Genomic DNA, 21,498 nt, shown 5'->3' on the forward strand with positions numbered 1-21,498 from the left:
TCATTATTTATATAAATAATTGTCCAAAATGCGCAACTTCATTTTTATGCTGATGATACTGTTATTTACTGTTGTGCCTAATCTCTTACAAAAGCTTTCCAGAACTTGCAAACTGCTTTTTATACTGTTCAACATACCTTGTGTCAATTGAAGCTTATCCTCAATAGTGACAAAACTAAACTAATGGTGTTTTCTAAAGCAAGAAATAGACCTCAACCTTTCACCTATTACTACCTGTCAGGGCAAGGAGATTGAGGTTGTAACCTCATATAAATATCTTGGAATTTTGATTGATGATGGCCTCTCTTTTAAAATGCATATTCAACAACTTACAAAAACATTGAAGGTAAACTTAGGATTTTATTTTAAGGAATAAGGCTTGTTTTTCTTTTGAAGCCAGAAGGAGGCTAGTATCAGCTACATTTATGCCTTTACTAGACTATGGGGATATTTTATATATGAATGCTTCCGCTCAGTGTTTGAGATCAATTGACACCCTTTACCATGGCACTTTGAGATTTATTTTAAAACTGCAAAACCCTTACGCACCACTGCACTTTGTATACCAGGGTTGGCTGGCCTTCTCTAGTCACTCGTAGGCTCAGTCACTGGTATACTTTTATTTACAAAGCCATTTTGGGTTTACTACCTTTTTATTTGGGCATTTTTATTGTTCTGAAATGTGGTGGGTACTCTCTTCGTTCGCTGGACTTTATCCTGCTAACTGTTCCAAATGTCCGAACTGAATTTGGTAAAAGGGCTTTTATGTACTCTGTGCCGTCTTGGAACGCCTTACAAAATACTTTTATACTGGAAGAACTTGTCCCGATTGGTATTTTTAAATCACTGATGAATGATCTTGAGTCTGATTCCCTGACCTGTCAATGTTTTTAATTTGCTGTTTTTGATTTTGTTATACTCTTGTGAATTCGATGGTTTTTACTAGATTACTTGTAGTTTTTCATGTTGTTTGTCTGTAATTTTTGTAATGACTTGGCGCTGCCTATCTTGGCCAGGACGCTCTTGAAAAATAGATTTTGGGTGGATACCAGAGTTCAGAGAGAGGTAGGCTTGGACAATGTATCAATAAGTGTATGACAAAAAATGATGAAAGAAATAAAAGCCCCTGGTTGAGGGTACGCTCAGAGCAAGTTCTTCCTTAAGAGGGCCACAGCTGAGGTAACTAGCAGGACTGAGTTGATAAGAGTGTTCTTAAGTGAGGTATCCTTGGGAATGGTTGTTAATTAGCCAGTTGAGGGCAACCAAAAGACCAGCCCGTAGTACTGAATTGATCACAGTAGGACTGGTGAGGTTTGTGGGAACAAGGGACCAGAGCCTGGTGACACCCTGCGGGGGCACTAGTGCTGGCGAAGTTCTATTAGACGAGGGACTTGCGCCCGGTGACACCTGAAAGGACACTAGCCCTGGCGAAATCTAATTATAACGTATTGTGTTAGTTATGTGTTTTTTAGTGTGTTAACAGGTATGGCCCGGGTTACTATTTTTAGGTGTTATTGTGCGTGTTTTGATATTCCTGATACTTAGAAAACATGAGGTAAGATAGGATTTTGGGACTGTGTTACAAAGTTAGATAGCAGACATGGGTACTCTGTAGGTAGTTTTGCACATTTGGATAGATGGAAGATAATCTATACCATCGTAATCGCAGTAGGCGATATCCCAGTGTGGATACAACAGCCGTTGTGGGACCACTAATTAGGCAATATTCTGATAATGGTATGAGTTTCCCTGTTTATATAGACAGGGTATTGAAATCTAAAAACAGCCCTAACCGGTTTTCCTCGTCTGTCTCATTCCCCTGTTTTTTTGTTTGTGTTTTCTGTGAATGTGATACGAGCGTGTGTGAGGGAAGTATGTTTTGGGAACAGTAGTGTGTGAATGTGAATTAGAGTGTGTGAGGGCAGAAATAAGTGTTAATCTTACATTTGGATAATAAAATATGTAGCGTTATCTTGGGGTCCGTTCAACACGGCCCATCATAGAATATCAGGGGGTGGTATTATTAAGTGCTAGATGTTATTTTAGAAAATAGCTGCACGTTTATAATTTCTGGAAGTCTAGGAACCGTTGAGGATACGTGTGGAGCATTATTCCCATAAGGCAGCGTCCGGGAAAATGATAAAACAAGGCTACAACAGCAATGAATCGAAGTTTTGGGTGGTAAGAGGCTATAGGATAGTGCCCACCTTTGTGTGTTTTTTACTTAAGAATTGGCTGATGTATGTTATACATTTGAGCATTACAAGTTAATCTTAAAATAACAGATGTTTAATGAGTGTAAAGCAAAGGTTGGTATACATTCTTTTGTAATATTGATAAGGAGGATTGATGTAAACTTAATGAGTGTTGACAGTATGTGAATGGTAATACAGTGCCTTGCAAAAGTATTCACCCCCTTGGTGTTTTTCCTATTTTGTTTAATTACAACCTGTAATTTATAATGATTTTTATTTGGATTTCATGTAATGGACATAGACAAAATAGTCCAAATTGGTGAAGTGAAATGAAAAAAAATAACTAGTTAAACATATATATTTTTTTAAACCACAGAAAAGTGGTGCGTGCATATGTATTCACCACCTTTGCTATGAAGCCACTAAATAAGATCTGGTGCAACCAATTACCTTCAGAAGTCACAAAAATAGTTAAATAAAGTCCACCTGTGTGCAATCTAAGTATCACATAATCGGTCACATGATCTCAGTATATATACACCTGTTCTGAAAGGCCCCAGAGTCTGCAAATCCACTAAGAAAGGGGCACCCCCAATCAAGCGGCACTATGAAGACCAAGAAGCTCCCCAAACAGGTCAGCGACAAAGCTGTGGAGAAGTACAGATCAGGGTTGGGTAATAAAAAATATCTGAAACTTTGAACATCCCACAGAGCACCATTAAATCCATTCTTAAAAAATGTCAATAATATGGCACCACAACAAACCTGCCAAGAGATGGCCACCCACCAAAACCCAAGGACCACGCAAGGAGGGCATTAATCAGAGGCAACAAAGAGACCAAAGATAACCCTGGAGGAGCTGCAAAGCTCCACAGCGGAGATTGGAGTATCTGTCCATTGGACCATTATAAGTCGTACACTCCACAGAGCTGGGCTTTATGGAAGAGTGGCCAGAAAAAAAGCCATTGCTTAAAATAAAAAAATAAGCAAACACGTTTGATGTTCACCAAAAGGCATGTGGGAGACTCTCCAAAAATATGGAAGAAGGTACTCTGGTTAGATGAGACTAAAATTTAGCTTTTTGGCCATCAAGGAAAATGCTATGTCTGGTGCAAACCCAACACCTCTCATCACCCTGAGAACACCATCCCCACAGCGAAGCATGGTGATGGCAGCATCATGCTGTGGGGATGTTTTTCATTGGCAGGGACTGGGAAACTGGTCAGAATTGAAGGAATGATGGATGGCGCGAAACACAGGGAAATTATTGAAGGAAGCCTGTTTCAGTCTTCCAGAGATTTGAGACTGGGAAGGAGGTTCACCTTCCAGCAGGACAATGACCCTAAGCATACTGCTAAAGCAACACTCGAGTGGTTTAAGGGGAAACATTTAAATGTCTTGGAATGGCATAGTCAAAGCCCAGACCTCAATCCAATAGAGAATTTGTGGTATGAATTAAAGATTGCTGTACACCAGCGGAACCCATCCAACTTGAAGGAGCTGAAGCAGTTTTGCCTTCAAATCCCAGTGGCTAGATGTGCCAAGATTATAGAGACATACCCCAAGAGACTTCCAGCTGTAATTGCTGCAAATGGTGGCTCTACAAAGTATTGACTTTGGGGGGTGAACAGTTATGCACGCTCAAGTTCAGTTTTTTTTGTCTTATTTCTTGTTTGTTTCACAATCAAAAATATTTTGCATCTTCAAAGTGGTAGGCATGTTGTGTAAATCAAATGATACAAACCCCCCAAAAATCTATTTTAATTACAGGTTGTAAGGCAACAAAATAGGAAAAAATGCCAAGCGAAGGGAGGAGGGGTGAATACTTTTGCAAGCCCCTGTAGGTTATTAGTGATTTTTATAGCACTCTAATGAGGCGATATTTTAATAATACAAGGTTAAATGATGAGTAGAGGGATTGAGCCATGAGATTGTAAAACAAATTAGCTGTGGTTGAAAGCGAGCAGGCAGTGGGACATTTGAAGTAGAGGTATGAGAAACATTCTTTGACAGTTTCTGATTATTGTTTCTTGGTTTTGTAAAGGTTGTACATTTGTTAAACAGTTTTCCATTTTACTAAATTAATGCAACAGGTTAAACTGATAGGATTACCGGAAAGGGGCTCTGGGATTGTTTATTTTAGACAGGGTCGATTCCACTTAATGGAACACGGTATTATCTGATGTGTCTTGAATAGGATTCTGGCTTCCAGGACTGATGGAAGTCCAATACAGTATGTTTGTTAATTAAGGGAGACGTGGAGACCACGTGTCAAACAACTTTTTATTAGATGCCTGTGATCAAATATTGATTCTTTACGCTGAGAAATTGACTACTATGGTGGAAAAATTGCAAGATTATGTTATAATACTTTTATTGCATGAAATGGTTGTTTTATGCAACATAATAGAGTGTTCTATATACTGTATGTGTTCTACTGAGGATGGCCCTCTGGGAGATAACACTGACAGGAGATTTAAGATGTCTTTTGGGTGATAAAACCTAAAGAGCATGCCAGAGCATGAGTTAATGTTTCTGTTCTATACCGTACCAGGGAGAGATGACTCCAGTTTGGAGTCGGAGGGCCAGACACTGGTCTCTACACAATGAAAACTGTTGACACAGCAGATACTGTCTGCTATGTATTATAGGTATCTTTCATACAGGTCTTAACCTTGTGACATTCTATATATCGGTTGTTCGTCATGCAGGTTGAAAGGAGTGTATCTTGGCTATAAAAGACCTTTGTACTTTTGTCTCGGGGCTCTCAACGAATCATCTGAGCGTGAATCATCGACCAGCCATCATTATCGTAGAGCACTCAATCGATTCACTTTATGTGTGTGTGTTGTATTGATCTGCTCCCTTATTAACCTGTTAGGGTATAGGGGGCAGTATTTTCACGGCTGGATAAAAAAATGTACCCGATTTAATCTGGTTACTAATCCTACCCAGTAACTACAATATGCATATACTTATTATATATGGATAGAAAACACCCTAAAGTTTCAAAAACTGTTTGAATGGTGTCTGTGAGTATAACAGAACTCATTTGGCAGGCAAAACCCTGAGACAGATTCTGACAGGAAGTGGATACCTGATGTGTTGAATTGACTTTAAGCCTATACCATTGAAAAACAAAGGGGGTGAGGAATGTTTTGGCACTTCCTATTGCTTCCACAAGATGTCCCCAGCCTTTACAAAGTGTTTTGAGTCTTCTACAGTGAGATCTGACCGAATAAGAGCCTTGGAACTGTGATGGCCCATTAGACACCTTGCGCGCGAGTTGATGGTGGGTACTCTCATTCCGAAACGTTTTAAAAGAGAACCCAATGGTCCGCCTTGAATTTTATTCATGTTCTGGTAAAAAAGGCCCTAATGATTTATGCGATACAACGTTTGACATGTTTGAACGAACGTAAATATATTTTTTCCGTTCGTGAAATGAAGTGAAGTCCGGCTGGCTTAGATCATGTGCTAACAACACGGAGGTTTTTGGACATAAACGATGAGCTTTTTTGAACAAAACTACATTCGTTATGGACCTGGGATTCTTTGGAAGTGACATCTGATGAAGAGAATCAAAGGTAATGGATTATTTACATAATCAAATCAAATTTATTTATATAGCCCTTCGTACATCAGCTGAAATCTCAAAGTGCTGTACAGAAACCCAGCCTAAAACCCCAAACAGCAAGCAATGCATGTGAAAGAAGCACGGTGGCTGGGAAAAACTCCCTAGGAAAAACTCCTGAGAAAGGCCAAAAACCTAGGAAGAAACCTAGAGAGGAACCAGGCTATGAGGGGTGGCCAGTCCTCTTCTGGCTGTGCCGGGTGGATATTATAACAGAACATGGTCAAGATGTTAAAATGTTCGTAAATGACCAGCATGGTCAAATAATAATAATCATAGTAATTATCGAGGGTGCAACAAGCACGTCCGGTGAAACAGGTCAGGGTTCCGTAGCCGCAGGCAGAACAGTTGAAACTGGAGCAGCAGCATGGCCAGGTGGACATAGTATTTTCGATTTTAGATCTCTCCAACATGGCGGTTAGTCTGTATCGCAATGCGTATTTTTCTGGGCGCAGTGCTCAGATTATTGCAAAGTGTGATTTCCCAGTAAGGTTAATTTTAAATCTGGCAAGTCCATTGCGTTCAAGAGATGTAAATCTATAATTCTTTGAATGACAATATAATATTTTACCAATGTTTTCTAATATTAATTAATTATTTTGTTGTCATGACTTGACTGCCGGTATTGGAGGGAAACGATTTCCTGAACATCAACGCCATAGTAAAACGCTGTTTTTAGATATAAATATGAACTTGATAGAACTAAAGATGCATGCATTGTCTAACATAATGTCCTAGGAGTGTCATCTGATGGAGATTGTAAAAGGTTAGTGCATAATTTTAGCTGATTTTATGGTTTTGGTGCCGCCTGTCTTTGAATCGACAATACATTACACACAGCTATTGTCAATGTACTCTCCTAACATAACCTAACTTTATGCTTTCCCCGTAAAACCTTTTTGAAATCGGACAACGTGGTTAGATTAAGGAGATGTTTATCTTTCAAAGGCTGTAAGTTAGTTGTATGTTTGAGAAATTTGAATTTTGACATTTATTTGGTTTCAAATTTGCCGCTCTTGAAATGCACCTGCTGTTGATAGGGTGCGCCACGGGGGGCACGCTAACGTCCCACATAGCCCCAAGAAGTTAATAAGTGATTAAAGATTTAGTTTAAGTATAACTCTGACTTGTGTGATAAGTTTGTCTCCTCATTTGATAGTAAAGAAATTAACCACCACACTACATTTGCGACAGAAAAAGGTATTACATTTAGAGTGGCAACAGGAACAATCTATGGCGAAACAGCTGTTACATATGCGTTGTTGGACATTGGTCTAGTAATGATACCAGGATAAGTTTACATGGTTATTAATGGAGAGACCAGTCAAATAATACGATATGGGAGTGAATTGTCAGACTCAGTGGCAAGATACGTTGCACGCTAAATTAAGAGCACATAAACGTTGGGGTACATTAAAACAAATGATGAATGATTTGAGGGAGTACAATGGACTTATCATTATGTTTTGTTTGTAGTTAAAACATTTGGGTTGCTGATTATGATATTAGTATAGTGAATGCTAAAGAAATTGACACTTTCTCTTCCAGGAGAATTGTGTAAACATTTCTCTCTCACTTTGAAATGTCTCCTGAGGCTATGGTCTTGGGAGAGGGGTTAGTGATATTCAGCAGTTTTATAGGAATAAAGGTATCTGGATTCGGTGTTAAAGAGGAGTTACCAAATTAAATAAGGCCTGGCCATTTTTGTTTTATATTTGTTTGTGATTTTAAAAACTACTATGTCTGATTTATTGTGAGTGTTCCATTTTATTTGGGTATGTTAAAGGGACATTCACACACACGAAATTTTCTGAAGTTATTATTTTTTGAGTTTTAATTGAACATGTGAAGAAACTTACTGTGAACCTGGAAATAGAAATGTATGAAATGCTTTGACTGTTTTTATATAATTAATCTAATATAGACAGAAACACTTTTTTGAAGGGTTTGAATGACCTCTGACCTGACTATCTAGTGTGGTTTGATCGCCCTCACTGGAAAGCCGAGATGACTGGATGATGATTTAAAGGTCATATTTAATACTGATAATTACGGAGAAGTTTTATAACTAATAGGACCACGAGAAGGATAGACCTGTCTCTAGTCTATTTTTACTATAAAGTTATGGGTACAAATTAGAGGTCGACCGATTAATCGGAATGGCCGATTAATTAGGGCCGCTTTCAAGTTTTCATAACAATCGATAATCGGTATTTCTGGCCACCGATTAGCCTTTTTTTTTTTTTACACCTTTATTTAACTAGGCAAGTCAGATTAAGAACACATTCTTATTTTTAATGACGGCCTAGGAACGGGGGTTAACTGCCTTGTTCAGGGGGGATTCGTTTTTGCAACCTTCCGGTTACTAGTCCAACGCTCTAACCACCTGCTAAACAATGCACTCCACGAGGAGCCTGCATGGCAAGCTGACGACCTGTTACGCGAGGGCAGCAAGAAGCCAAGGTAAGTCGCAAGCTAGCATTAAACTTATCTTATAAAAAACTATCAATCTTAACATAATCACTAGTTAACTACACATGGTTGATGATATTACTAGTTTATCTAACGTGTCCTGCGTTGCATATAATCGATGCGGTGCCTGTTAATTTCTCATCAAATCACAGCCTACTTCGACAAACGGGTGATGATTTAACAAGCACATTTGCAAAAAAACAAACACTGTCGTTGCACCAATGTACCTAACCATAAACATCAATGCCTTTCTTTAAAGGCCGTAAATAATTTGCCAGAATTATACATAATTATGACATAACATTGAAGGTTGTGCAATGTAACAGGAATATGTAGACTTAGGGATGCCACCCGTTAGATGAAACACGGAACGATTCCGTATTTCACTGAAATAATAAACAGTTCGTTTTCGAAATGATAGTTTCCGGATTCGACCATATTAATGACCAAGCCTCGTATTTCTGTGTGTTATTATGTTATAATTAAGTCTATGATTTGATATTTGATAGAGCAGTCTGACTGAGCGATGGTAGGCAGCAGCAGGCTCGTAAGCATTCATTCAAACAGCATCTTCGTGCGTTTTGCCAGCAGCTCTTCGCAATTCTTCAAGCATTGCGCTGTTTATGACTTCAAGCCTATCAACTCCCAAGATTAGGCTGGTGTAACCGATGTGAAATGGCTAGCTAGTTAGCGGGTGCACGCTAATAGCGTTTCAAACGTCACTCGCTCTGAGACATGGAGTAGTTGTTCCCCTTGCTCTGCATGGGTAACGCTGCTTCAAGGGTGGCTGTTGTTGATGTGTTCCTGGTTCGAGCCCAGGTAGGAGTGAGGAGAGGGACGGAAGCTATACTGTTACACTGGCAATACTAAAGTGCCTATAAGAACATCCAATAGTCAAAGGTATATGAAATACAAATGGTATAGAGAGAAATAGTCCTATAATTCCTTTAATAACTACAACCTAAAACTTCTTACCTGGGAATATTGAAGACTCATGTTCAAAGGAACCACTAGCTTTCATATGTTCTCATGTTCTGAGCAAGGAACTTAAACGTTAGCTTTTTTACATGGCACACATTGCACTTTTACTTTCTTCTCCAACACTTTGTTTTTGCATTATTTAAACAAAATTGAACATGTTTCATTATTTATTTGAGGCTAAATAGATTTTATTGATGTATTATATTCAGTTAAAATAAGTGTTCATTCAGTATTGTTGTAATTGTCATTATTACAACAAAATAATAATAATAATAATAAAATAGTACAAAAATAATAATAATAAAAATGTAAAAAATCTGAAAACATCAGCCGATTAATCGGTATCGGCTTTTTTTGGTCCTCCAATAATCGGCATCGGCGTTGAAAAATCATAATCGGTTGACGTCTAGTACAAACGATAATTGTTTTTGTTATTAAGGGTAGTAATTCCAATTTGATTTGCAGTGCTGTTGTTTTTACAGTCACAATGGTGAGTCATGTGTCAAAATGGGGGAATTACCAGTCTTTTGAGGGTTTTGGATTGAAATTTACACACATTGAGCGATATGTAGGAATGCATCGAGTAATATATGAATGAGCGTATTGTTGCGCTGTGTGTTCTGTTTTGAAAATCTCACCAGATTGGGTCTGCTGGATGATCAGGATAACTCCCTGACCCTGTGACTGGTCCTATGACTCTGCAATGAGGTTGACAGTGTGATAAGGGGAGTATAAACCAATATGGGAAAACTGTTTCAACAGAATGTGATGTGTTTTAAACATTGGATTAAGAATATTGGTAGTAGTAATAATTTGTCATACAGTAGATCATTTGTTTGGATTTCTTTCCTGATCTGATTCCTGAATCAGAAACGACCTGAACTACAGTTGAAGTCGGTAGTTTACATACACTGGAGTCATTAAAAATCGTTTTTCAACCACTCCACAAATTTCTTGTTAACTTCTTTGGGATAGGGGGCAGTATTTTCACGGCTGGAAAAAACGTACCCGATTTAATCTGGTTACTACTCCTGCCCAGAAACTAGAATATGCATATAATTAGTAGATTTGGATAGAAAAAACACTAAGGTTTCTAAAACTGTTTGAATGGTGTCTGTGAGTAACAGAACTCATATGTCAGGCCAAAACCTGAGAAGATTCCATACAGGAAGTGCCCTGTCTGACAATTTGTTGTCCTTCTGTTGCATCTCTATCGACATTACAGCATCTGTGCTGTAACGTGACACTTTCTAAGGCTCCCATTGGCTCTCTAAAGCCACCAGAAAGTGGAATGGGGTGTCTGCTGTCTCTGGGCAAAGTACAGCAGCAGAGTTTGTGAGTGGTCAGCCTGGGGACAGTGACACTGAGATGCGCGTTCACGAGACTACTCCATTTTTTTCTTTCAGCCTTTGAATGAATATAACGTTGCCCGGTTGGAATATTATCGCTATTTTACGAGAAAAAAAGCATACAATTTTATTTTAAACAGCGTTTGACATGCTTCTAAGTACGGTAATGGAAAATTTTGACATTTTTTGTAACGAAATGCGCTCACGCATTACCCTTCGGATAGTGACCTGAACGCAAGAACAAAACGGAGGTATTTGGATATAACTATGGATTATTTGGAACCAAAACAACATTTGTTGTTGAAGTAGAAGTCCTGGGAGTGCATTCTGACGAAGAACAGCAAAGGTAATCCAATTTTTCTAATAGTAATTCTGAGTTTAGGTGACCCTGAAGTTGGCGGATGTCAAAATAGCTAGCCGTGATGGCCGAGCTATGTACTCAGAATATTGCATTGCTTTCGCCGAAAAGCTATTTTAAAATCGGACATAGCGATTGCATAAAGGAGTTCTGTATCTATAATTCTTAAAATAATTGTTATGTATTTTGTCAACTTTTATCATGAGTAATTTATGAAATTCACCGGAAGTTTTCGGTGGGTATGCTAGTTCTGAACATCACATGCCAATGTAAAAAGCTGGTTTTTGATATAAATATGAACTTGATTGAACAAAACATGCATGTATTGTATAACATAATGTCCTAGGAGTGTCATCTGATGAAGATTATCAAAGGTTAGTGCTGCATTTAGCTGTGGTTTTGGTTTATGTGACATATATGCTTGCTTGGAAAATGGCTGTGTGATTATTTGGGTCTATGTACTCTCCTAACATAATCTAATGTTTTGCTTTTGCTGTAAAGCCTTTTTGAAATCGGACAATGTGGTTAGATTAACGAGAGTCTTATCTTTAAAATGGTGTAAAATAGTTGATTGTTTGAGAAAATTGAATTGTGGTATTTTAGTTGGTTTAGTATTTTGCGCCTTGCGATGCCATTGGCTGTTGGCTAAGGGTTCTTGTTGGTTTTGTATTTCGCGCCGTGCGATGCCATTGGCTGTTGGCTAGTGGAACGTCTGTCCTCAACAGGTTAACAAACTACAGTTTTCGCAAGCCGGTTTGGGCATCTACTTTGTGCTTGGCACAAGCAATTTCTCCAACAATGGTTTAAAGACAGATTATTATTATTATTTCACTTATAATTCACTGTATCACAATTCCAGTGTGTCAGACGTTTACATACACTAAATTGACTGTGCCATTAAACAGCTTGGAATATTCCAGAAAATGTCATGGCTTTAAAAGCTTCTGATAGGCTAATTGACATCATTTGAGTCAATTGGAGGTGTACCTATGGATGTATTCCTTGGCCTACCTTCAAACTCGGTGCCTCTTTGCTTGACATCATGGGCAAATCAAAATAAATCAGCCAAGACAAGTCTGGTTCATCCTTGGGAGCAATTTCCAAACACCCGAAGGTACCATGTTCATCTGTACAAACAATAGTGCGCAAGTATAAACACCATGGGACCACGCAGCCATCATAACGCTCAGGAAGGAGATGCGTTCTGTCTCCTAGAGATGAACGTACGTTGGTGCGAAAAGTGCAAATCAATCCCAGAACAACAGCAAAGGACCTTGTGAAGTTGCTGGAGGAAACAGGTACAAAAGTATCTATATCCACAGTAAAACAAGTACATAACCTGAAAGGCCACTCAGCAAGGAAGAAGCCACTGCTCCAAAGACGCCAGTAAAAAGCCAGACTACGGTTTGCAACTGCACATGGGGACAAAGATCGTACTTTTTGGAGAAATGTCCTCTGGTCGGATGAAACAAAAATGGAACTGTTTGGCCATTATGACCATCGTTATGTTTGGAGGAAAAAGGGGGACGCTTGCAAGCTGAAGAACACCATCCCAACCGTGAAGCACGGGGGTGGCAGCCTCATGTTGTGTGGGTGCTTTGCTGCAGGAGGGACTGGTGAACTTCACAAAATAGATGGCATCATGAGGAAGAAAAATGATGTGGCTATATTGAAGCAACATCTCAAGACATCAGTCAGGAAGTTAAAGCTTGGTCACAAATGGGTCTTCCAATTGGACAATGACCCCAAGCATACTTCCAAAGTTGTGGCAAAATGGCTTAAGGACAACAAAGTCAAGGTATTGGAGTGGCCATCACAAAGCCCTGACCTCAATCCTGAAAAAGTGTGTGCGAGCAAGGAGGCCTGCAAACCTGACTCAGTTACACCAGCTCTGTCAGGAGGAATGGGCCAAGATTCACCCAACTTATTGTGGGAAGCCCGTGGAAGGCTACCCGAAATGTCTGACCCAAGTTAAATAATTTAAAGGCAATGCTCCCAAATACTAATTGAGTGTATGTAAACTTCTGGCCCCCTGGGAATGTGATGAAAGAAATAAAAGCTGAAATAAATCCTTCTCTCTACTATTATTCTGACATTTCACATTCTTAAAATAAAGTGGTGATCCTAACTGACATAAAACAGGGAATGTTTACTAGGATTAAATGTCAGGAATTGTGAAAAACTGAGTTTAAATGTATTTGGCTAAGGTGTATGTAAATTTCCAACTTCAACTGTTGTTTTTATCTGTCCTTTCTCGAGATTATGGATTGTGACTACAGATGGTATCTAGATGCATGGAAGGGAATTTGAACAAACAGGGTGTGGACCTCAAAAACCCCTCTAACCGTCTCAAGAAATAGCGTTCACTATGGCCAGGTCCTGCACCACTTCTATCGAGAGACCGAGTCCGAGCCAGCAACCGGTGTACAGCATCCAGTTGAAGCTATCTGAAGAAGAAAAATTAAGAAATGCCAGAAGATTGAGTGCCGGGATAGGGAGGGGCCTGTAATTGATTTAGACTATCAGGTTGATTGAGGTTTATACACTGCTACATTTATAGTAATTTTGGCTAAGAATGCATTGAGAAACTGAACTGCAATTATAACCCTGGCGAGAAACTTAATACTAGAATTACGAGATTAATAGATAGTAATATAAATGTACATTCTGCCAGTGTTGATGTATGTTAAAGTGAGGGTTTTCATTTTGAGTGTTAGAATCAATGTGAATCACTGAGCAAGGTCATTCAAAATGTTTGATAATTAATTGGGTTTTGAATTGTGATTTGGAAACTGAATGATTTTTAGAACTGACTGATTTTAGTAAGTTTTAGTTTGTTAAAAACTATATGAGTGGAGCAATTAAAGTATTATGGATCGATTGTTTTTATTATTGTTATGCTAATGATGACATTGGTAAAGAAGTTGTGTACTATGTTGAGAGTATTCTCAGCATGCCTTGGTGAATGAAGGGGTGAACTCTGATCCTGAAACTGATCCTAATCTATTTATATTCGTTACCAAATTGAAATGTTTAATGATAATGGGGCAGCAGGTAGCCTAGTGGTTAGAGCGTTGGGCCAGTAACCGAAAGGTTGCTAGATCGAACCCCCGAGCTGACAAACCCACTGTTTCTAGGCCGTCAAAGTAAATAAGAATTTGTTCTTAACTGACGTGCCTAGTTAAATAAAGGTTAAATAAAATAAAAATAAAGCTCAGGAACTAAAGCAGGTATATGCTAATGGCACCATAGATTCCATAGGCGATGCCTTATACATAGTGGGATCATGATGCTTGTCCTGTGTCATGTTCAGCACTAAACGGAAGAAATGTATTTTTAAACCTTGTAACTTTACCTTTAAGTTAAGAATTCTCAAAATGGGTGAATGTGATAGAAAAATTACATATTTACCTGGTTTGTTTGATATTAATAGTTAGCAATTAATACTTAAATAGGACATTTCTGTTATGTCTAATCCTGTGTTTCTGTAAAGAGATGGTTTCCACTAGTTTCCTGCAACTCATCTGGGCGTATGGTCACTGGAGACGGCTTGAGCTGACAAATGAGTTAAAGATTGCATTACATAGACAATAATGTGTTTTACAAGAGACAGCTTAGGAGTAGAACAATCCCTCATTGTCTCAAAATCATCCTTGCATCTGGGAAGCTAAGCCAGAGTGGGGATAAGACAACAACCCACGTGCAGATAACGACAGGATGAATGCAGAGTGGCTTATGATGCCCCAATCTGCATGAGGGGGGTTGAACCAACCATGACTGAGCATTGTTTGTGTCAGCTATATATAGAACTCTGCATTTGTTTAAAGGTTAGGTTACTCGGTCCAACACTTAGCGGGTGGAGGGGGGTGGGCGGGGGGGGGGGGGGGGTCGACCAGCCTCATTATTGCAATAATTAATCGATATTAACTTCTTTGGGATAGGGGGTGGTATTTTTACGTCCGGATGAAAAGCGTGCCCAAAGTAAACTGCCTGCTACTCAGGCCCAGAAGCTAGGATATGCATATAATTGGTAGAATTGGATAGAAAACACTCTAAAGTTTCTAAAACTGTTAAAATAATGTCTGAGTATAACATAACTGAAACGGCAGGCAAAACCCCAAGGACAAACCATCCCCCCAAAAAAATTATTCAGCCTACCACTGATTTCAATGGCTGGCATTTTTATTATAAGGCAAAACCCTCCCAAATTGCAGTTCCTAGGGCTTCCACTAGATGTCAACAGTCTTTAGAAAGAGTTTCAGGCTGGTTTAAAGAAAAATGAGGGAGAAGTTGTAGTTTTTCTAAGTGGCTTGCATTTTGGCTGTAGTGTTTCCAAGTGCATGGCCGAGACAGCGCGTTCTTTTTGTTTATCTCCGGTAAAGACAATAACGATTCTCTGTCTTAAATTTGATCATTTGTTTGCACGCAAGCATGCACGCACACACAGACAAGCCCGCACACACACACAGACAAGCCCGCACACACACACACACACACACACACACACAGACAAGCCCGCACACACACACACACACACACACACAGACAAGCCCGCACACACACACACACACAGACAAGCCCGCACACACACACACAGACAAGCCCGCACACACACACACAGACAAGCATGCGCACACACAGACAAGCATGCACACACACAGACAAGCCCGCACACACACAGACAAGCCCGCACACACACAGACAAGCCCGCACACACACAGACAAGCCCGCACACACACAGACAAGCATGCACACTCTCTCTCTGTGTATCCCCCTTCCGCTCATTCTATGTCCTGACTACTTTTGACACCCAGAGGGCACCAAAGTACAAACCTTTAACAGCTTTCACACCCCTTTGTACTCACATGATAGGAGTAACAAACAGTATGTGAGTGTCTCAACATGTGTATATCGCTCTTTCTCTGTGTGTGTGTGTGTGTGTGTCTGCGTGTGTGTGTATCAAGTGTAAGTGTGTGCGTGAATTTTACTCTGTGTGTGTTGCTCTATATGTCTCTGTGTGTGCGTGCGTATGTGTCTGACGATCCACACGTCCCACCAGTCTCAGGGGGATTACTCCCTTACTCTATTCATACCGAGGCTATTAATCTCCATTCAGAAGATTTTTCTCCCTTCGCTGGCTTTTTTTGTCTTAAGACAGACACTTGCAGCTGATGGTAGTGCCCTATGACTACAGCCACACACACACACAGATGGTCAATAGAAAGACAAGCACACACACAGACAGTACGGTGGCGTACAGTACACCACTCCCAGAGGCCTTCCCTATTGAGTCAGTGGTTGTTGTGACAACCCAGATGCAGGATAATATCGATTGTACACGTCGCCACACATCTCCCAGCTAGAAATGAGATGCTGGAGAGTTTCACACAGCTGCACAGACAGAAAAGCACACTGCGAAATAGATTATAAAGGATTGCATTTAAAAGGCCCAATGCAACCATTCTATATCAATATCAAATTGTTTCTGGGTAACAATTATACTGAACAAAAACAGAAACGCACCATGCAACAACGTGACCACCATTTGCCTCAAGCAGTGTGACATCTCCTTTGCATAGAGTTGATCAGGCTGTTGATTGTGGCCTGTGGAATGTTGTCCCACTCCTCTTCAATGGCTGTGCGACGTTGCTGGATATTGGCTGGAACTGGAACACGCTGTCAAACACGTCGATCCAGAGCATCCCAAACATGCTCAATGGGTGACATGTCTGGTGAATATGCAGGCCATGGAAGAACTGGGACATTTTCAGCTTCTAGAAATTGTGTACAGATCCTTGCGACATGGGGCCGTGCATTATCATGCAGAAACATAAGGTGATGGCGGCGGATGAATGGCACGACAATAGGATTCAGGACCTCGTCACCATATCTCTGTGCATTCAAATTTCCAATGAAAAAAATGCAATTGTGTTGGTTGTCCGTAGCTTATGCCTGCCCACACAATAACCCCTCCGCCACCATGGGGCACTCTGTTCACAACGTTGACATCAGCAAACCGCTCACCCACACAATGCCATACACGTGGTCTGCAGTTGTGAGGCCGGTTGGACGTACTGCCATATTTAAAACAACGGAGAGAAATTAACATTCAAACATCTGGCAACAGCTCTGGTGGACAGTCCTGCAGTCAGCATGACAATTGCACGCTCTCTCAAAACTTGAGACATCTGTGGCATTGTGATGTGACTAAACTACACATTTTAAAGTGGCCTTTTTTATTGTCCCCAGCTCAAGGTGCACCTGTGTAATGATCATGCTGTTTAATCAGCTTCTTGATATGCCAGACCGGTCAGGTGGATGGATTATCTTGGCAAAGGAGAAATGTTCACTAACAGGGACGTAAATACATTTGTACGCTTTTTGTGTGTGGAAAATGTAGGGGATCTTTTATTTCAGCTCATGAAACATGGGACCAAAACTTTACATGTTGCGTTTATATTTTTGTTCAGTGTACCGTAATTTCCGGACTATAAGCCGCTACTTTTTTCCCACGCTTTGAACCTTGCGGCTTAAACAATGACGAGGCTAATAAGGATTTTTCCTGCTTTCAAATTTAAAAAAAATAAAAAAAAACATTCTGTGACGTGCTCAGTTTTTTGGCGGCATGAAGCTTTCATTAGACCAATGAAATTGCCGAACGGGTTAAGGTCAAACAACTTTTTTGTTTACTGTTTAGATTAAATCGAGCGCGCTCAAACTTCCCATCATTCTGATTACGGTAGTCATTTTGTCACCCTCATCATGGCAAAGACACGGAGAAATGCATATGATGCAGCTTTCAAGTTGAAGGCGATTGATCTGGCTGTTGGAAAAGGAAATAGAGCTGCTGCACGGGAGCTTGGTCTGGAGCAATGACTTTCTTGGTAGGCTACTGTTTACTGCTAATTTTTTATTTTTTGTTACAAGCCGTGTTTCGTTAAAGCCTATTTATTTTTGTTACAAGCCGTGTTTCGTTAAAGCCTGTGTAAAGTTAATTTGTTTCAATGTACCGGTAGGCACCTGCGGCTTATAGACATGTGCGGCTTATTTATGTTCAAAATATATATATATATTTTTTTTATTCAGTGGGTGCGGCTTATATTCAGGTGCGCTCAATAGTCCGGAAATTACGGTAAGTACCTATTGTAGTGGATTTTCATTAAAATTGGCAAAAATATATTTTCGGCAAAAAACTATTTCTCCAGCAAGAACTTTGCTAGTACTGTCTGGGAGTGGTCTGAGCGGGGAGGGGAAAACTGAAAACTGGCTTTTATTGGCAGAGAGGTTTGGAACGCTCTTTATTATTGGTCTATTAGCCAATATTCCACATGGTGAGGTCTCCGTGGAAAGCCGAAACTCCCGCCCATGCAAACCTGCTGATCAGAAGGTCACCAGGTCTCAAATCCCTTAAAGGTATACAGCCATAGGGCACAATTAAGACAAAAAAGGTGTGCGTGTTGCACTCACTGTCTGAGTAGCTGCCGTCCTTGTTTCCAACCCAGCTGACTACTGTTGGGGGGGCTCGGCACCTCGTTTTCATTTCCTTCATCTGATGGAGAGGGGAGACAAGAATGAGACACACAGAGAAAGAGAGAGATACACAGTGTTATTAAGGCTCCACTCACAGTCTTGAAGCATGGACTGACATACCGTATTTGTACTGCATTCAATTTCATTCCAAAATTCCAATTGAAACATAGGTCAGGACACATGGTGTAATCCAGGTTAGACTGTCAGAATGCATAAAGTACATCTGAACAAAACATGTCAGTATTGTGACATTTGACATGCAAATGTGACTCGTTTCAGGAAACTAGGCATATGTCGCATGTCACTACTTCACAGGGGAGCCGTTTGAACATAAACATTAATTTTTTTATGAAAATGTGTTTTTTTTGGCAGAAAGGCCTTCATGTGCTTTAATAACAAACTTGTATTCCATCCGTAAATACAAATATAGGGCCCTATGATTTCCGCGATGTGGAAAACACGGACGTAATCGCGGAATTTGGTAATAAAAATGGAATCAACTGTAAATATGGAAAATTCTGCAATATTCCATAACTTGGCTGAAATTGCTTTAAAAAAAAATCTAAAGTAGGCCTAATTATTGTAGTAACCTAAATGATTTCATAATTGTAAAATTACAGACGAGTAGCCCTAGGGAAATAATTCCGGGGGGGGGGGGGGGTCGTGCGTGGGACCCTTACCTCACAACTTGGCTGTCATTGTGAGAAACAAGTCGTCAAAAAAAACTCAAACGTGATGCTAACCCCTAAATTCAGAGCTGAGCAATAACCAAGGGCCTATCATGAGTCAGGCGGTAAGCTGTTTTGCAAATTCTGTCAACATACTATTGATTGGACCTGTAAAAATACGTGTGATGACCACTTGAAGTCTAAAGCCCATGTGTAGAACAAGGAAAAGCACCGTGTTAGCCAGAGCCTCTTCAAACAACCATTACTCATGCAAGCACATCAGCAGATTCAAGACGAGAATTTATTCAGGACTTTGTGGCTGAGTGCGCCGAGGCTGACATCCCCTTAGAAAAGTTAAGAAAGCTGCGGCCATTTCTAGTGAAGAATTGCAAATAAGGGAGGAGCGTTGCCTGAAAATGAGAGCAGCCTCTGTCAAACTCCCCTGCCCCTGCCGTTCTACAGAAGATCCGTGGGAAGAAGTTTGCGGTGGTTGTTGACGAGACAGATGCAAGGGATTGCAGCATTCATCATTGGTGAGTTAATTTAACAGCCTATTAATATACCGTTGCAATAGCCTACATTTACATTCTGCAATATGAATTGTCCGCATGCAAATTGTGATATTCCAAACGATGAGCTACCGTGGTGAAATATAACGATATATATAATAATGTCAATAGCTGTCTGCCTCTCCATCTAGCTAACTATCGCTGTATCTATATTGTGCAGGCCTTCACTCTTAAGCTAACCTTCATCTCTGAGGGCTGCTCCAAACTGATGACAGCTCTGTCAATCCTGGAAGGAACCCACCGTTCCACAGCAGTGTCTGCATACAATTGGAGGATTGTAGGATCCTACCGAGTGAATGGAACGGCAAAAGCATGAGGGTATGGTGCCAAGACAGACGAGCTATTGAGAAAGATGGGGATTGGAGAGAGGAGGGAGGTGCTTGACCAACTCCATGATGCATCCACTTGGCCTTCACAAAGTTCTCAAAGCACTGAGACACACATGCAGCCAGAGAGGTCTACAGGCTGGCTAGGGTGTTCGATCCGATGCAGGCTCCAGCCATGGAAAAGAAGATTGAAGCCTACACAACTGAAACCCATGGCAAGCCCATCAACAGACCTCAGTGAATAATGGATTGCCTATCAGCACTGTGTGTCCAGTGAGCCCTCACCTGCTTTGGAGCTTGCTGATTACTGGAGGGGCCTGAGTGAGAGATTCCCAAGAGTTGCAGAAGTGGCAGTGCCCTACATCTACTTCCCAGTCAGCTCAGTCGACTGTGAGAGGAGTTTCAGCAAATGCAACACTCTACTCACAAACAAGCGCGAGGCACTCACCGAGCTCAACACAAAGAGGCTGACAATCATGTACTTCAATGGAGATGTCCGTGATAGATGGAAAACTTACAATGGGAGCTCATAAGGTAGTTCCATAGGTTTTGCCTATTGCTGCATTATTGCCTAGATTCTTGCATTACTTTTACTCATTTATAATGAACACTTAGTAGAACTCTGTATTGAAGCTCTTGCCTTGATAAAAAAAACAGTGCAATGTTGTGTTGCATCATTACAAATTTACTGTTATATCTTATTAAATTGTTAACGTTTTATTCATTTCAAATTAGACACTCTTTCTGATGATAAAATTAGCGTAAATCGTAAAACACAGAATTCAGAAACATTCAAAACGGAAAAAACTGAATTTGGGAAAAATAAAAACGAATTTAGATTTTTTTTAAACTGATTTCATAGGGCCCTAAAAATAAAAAATTTAAAATTATAAGCCTAGTTGGTTTAGCCACGGAAAATGACAGTAACCTTCCCGCTAGCCATGAATGGCTGAGATTACGCATGTGCTGGACATGCCGGGAGATGAGTTTGGATTGGTCTGCCTTGTAGCATGCTTCTGTCTATTACATGAACTGCTCAGCATGTGTTGATAGTCATTTCTACTGTGCCATTTTTGAAAGATATAACGTTAGCCATTGAGAACTACAAAAGTTTTGATACTTTTCTCAACAACATTGATGCCCTGAATTTAGCAGGTGCTATTGACAGATCAGTTGGAAAAAGTGATGGGCTACTTTCTGCACATGCCACGGTCAGTGTGGCATGAACCAGAGTGACTTGACAACACTAGCCAAACAAAATGTAGCTACAAACAAAACAGAGTTAAATGGTTCCAGTCTGCCGTGAAGCATTAATCCATGTATACAGGTAACAGTCTAACTACATTTCCAGATATTATACGTTTCTAATTTTGTCAGAAAGTCGTTTTCATTGCAAGTTAAAGTGTACTGTTCGCT

At 40.2% G+C, this 21,498-nt stretch overlaps 1 protein-coding gene across 2 annotated transcripts in view; it reads right to left on the bottom strand.

Annotated features, from left to right (window-relative positions):
• The window catches only part of LOC115208533 (striatin), an 87,699-nt gene that overhangs the window by 25,139 nt on the left and 41,062 nt on the right, over window positions 1–21,498 (bottom strand). For both annotated transcript variants that reach the window (XM_029776663.1, XM_029776662.1), the window contains exon 4: window positions 18,457–18,538. In XM_029776663.1, the coding sequence (XP_029632523.1) occupies window positions 18,457–18,538 (82 nt within the window). The remainder of the gene's footprint in view (window positions 1–18,456; window positions 18,539–21,498) is intronic.

This window comes from Salmo trutta, chromosome 14, assembly GCF_901001165.1.
Source record: "Salmo trutta chromosome 14, fSalTru1.1, whole genome shotgun sequence".
Lineage (NCBI taxonomy): Eukaryota > Metazoa > Chordata > Actinopteri > Salmoniformes > Salmonidae > Salmo > Salmo trutta.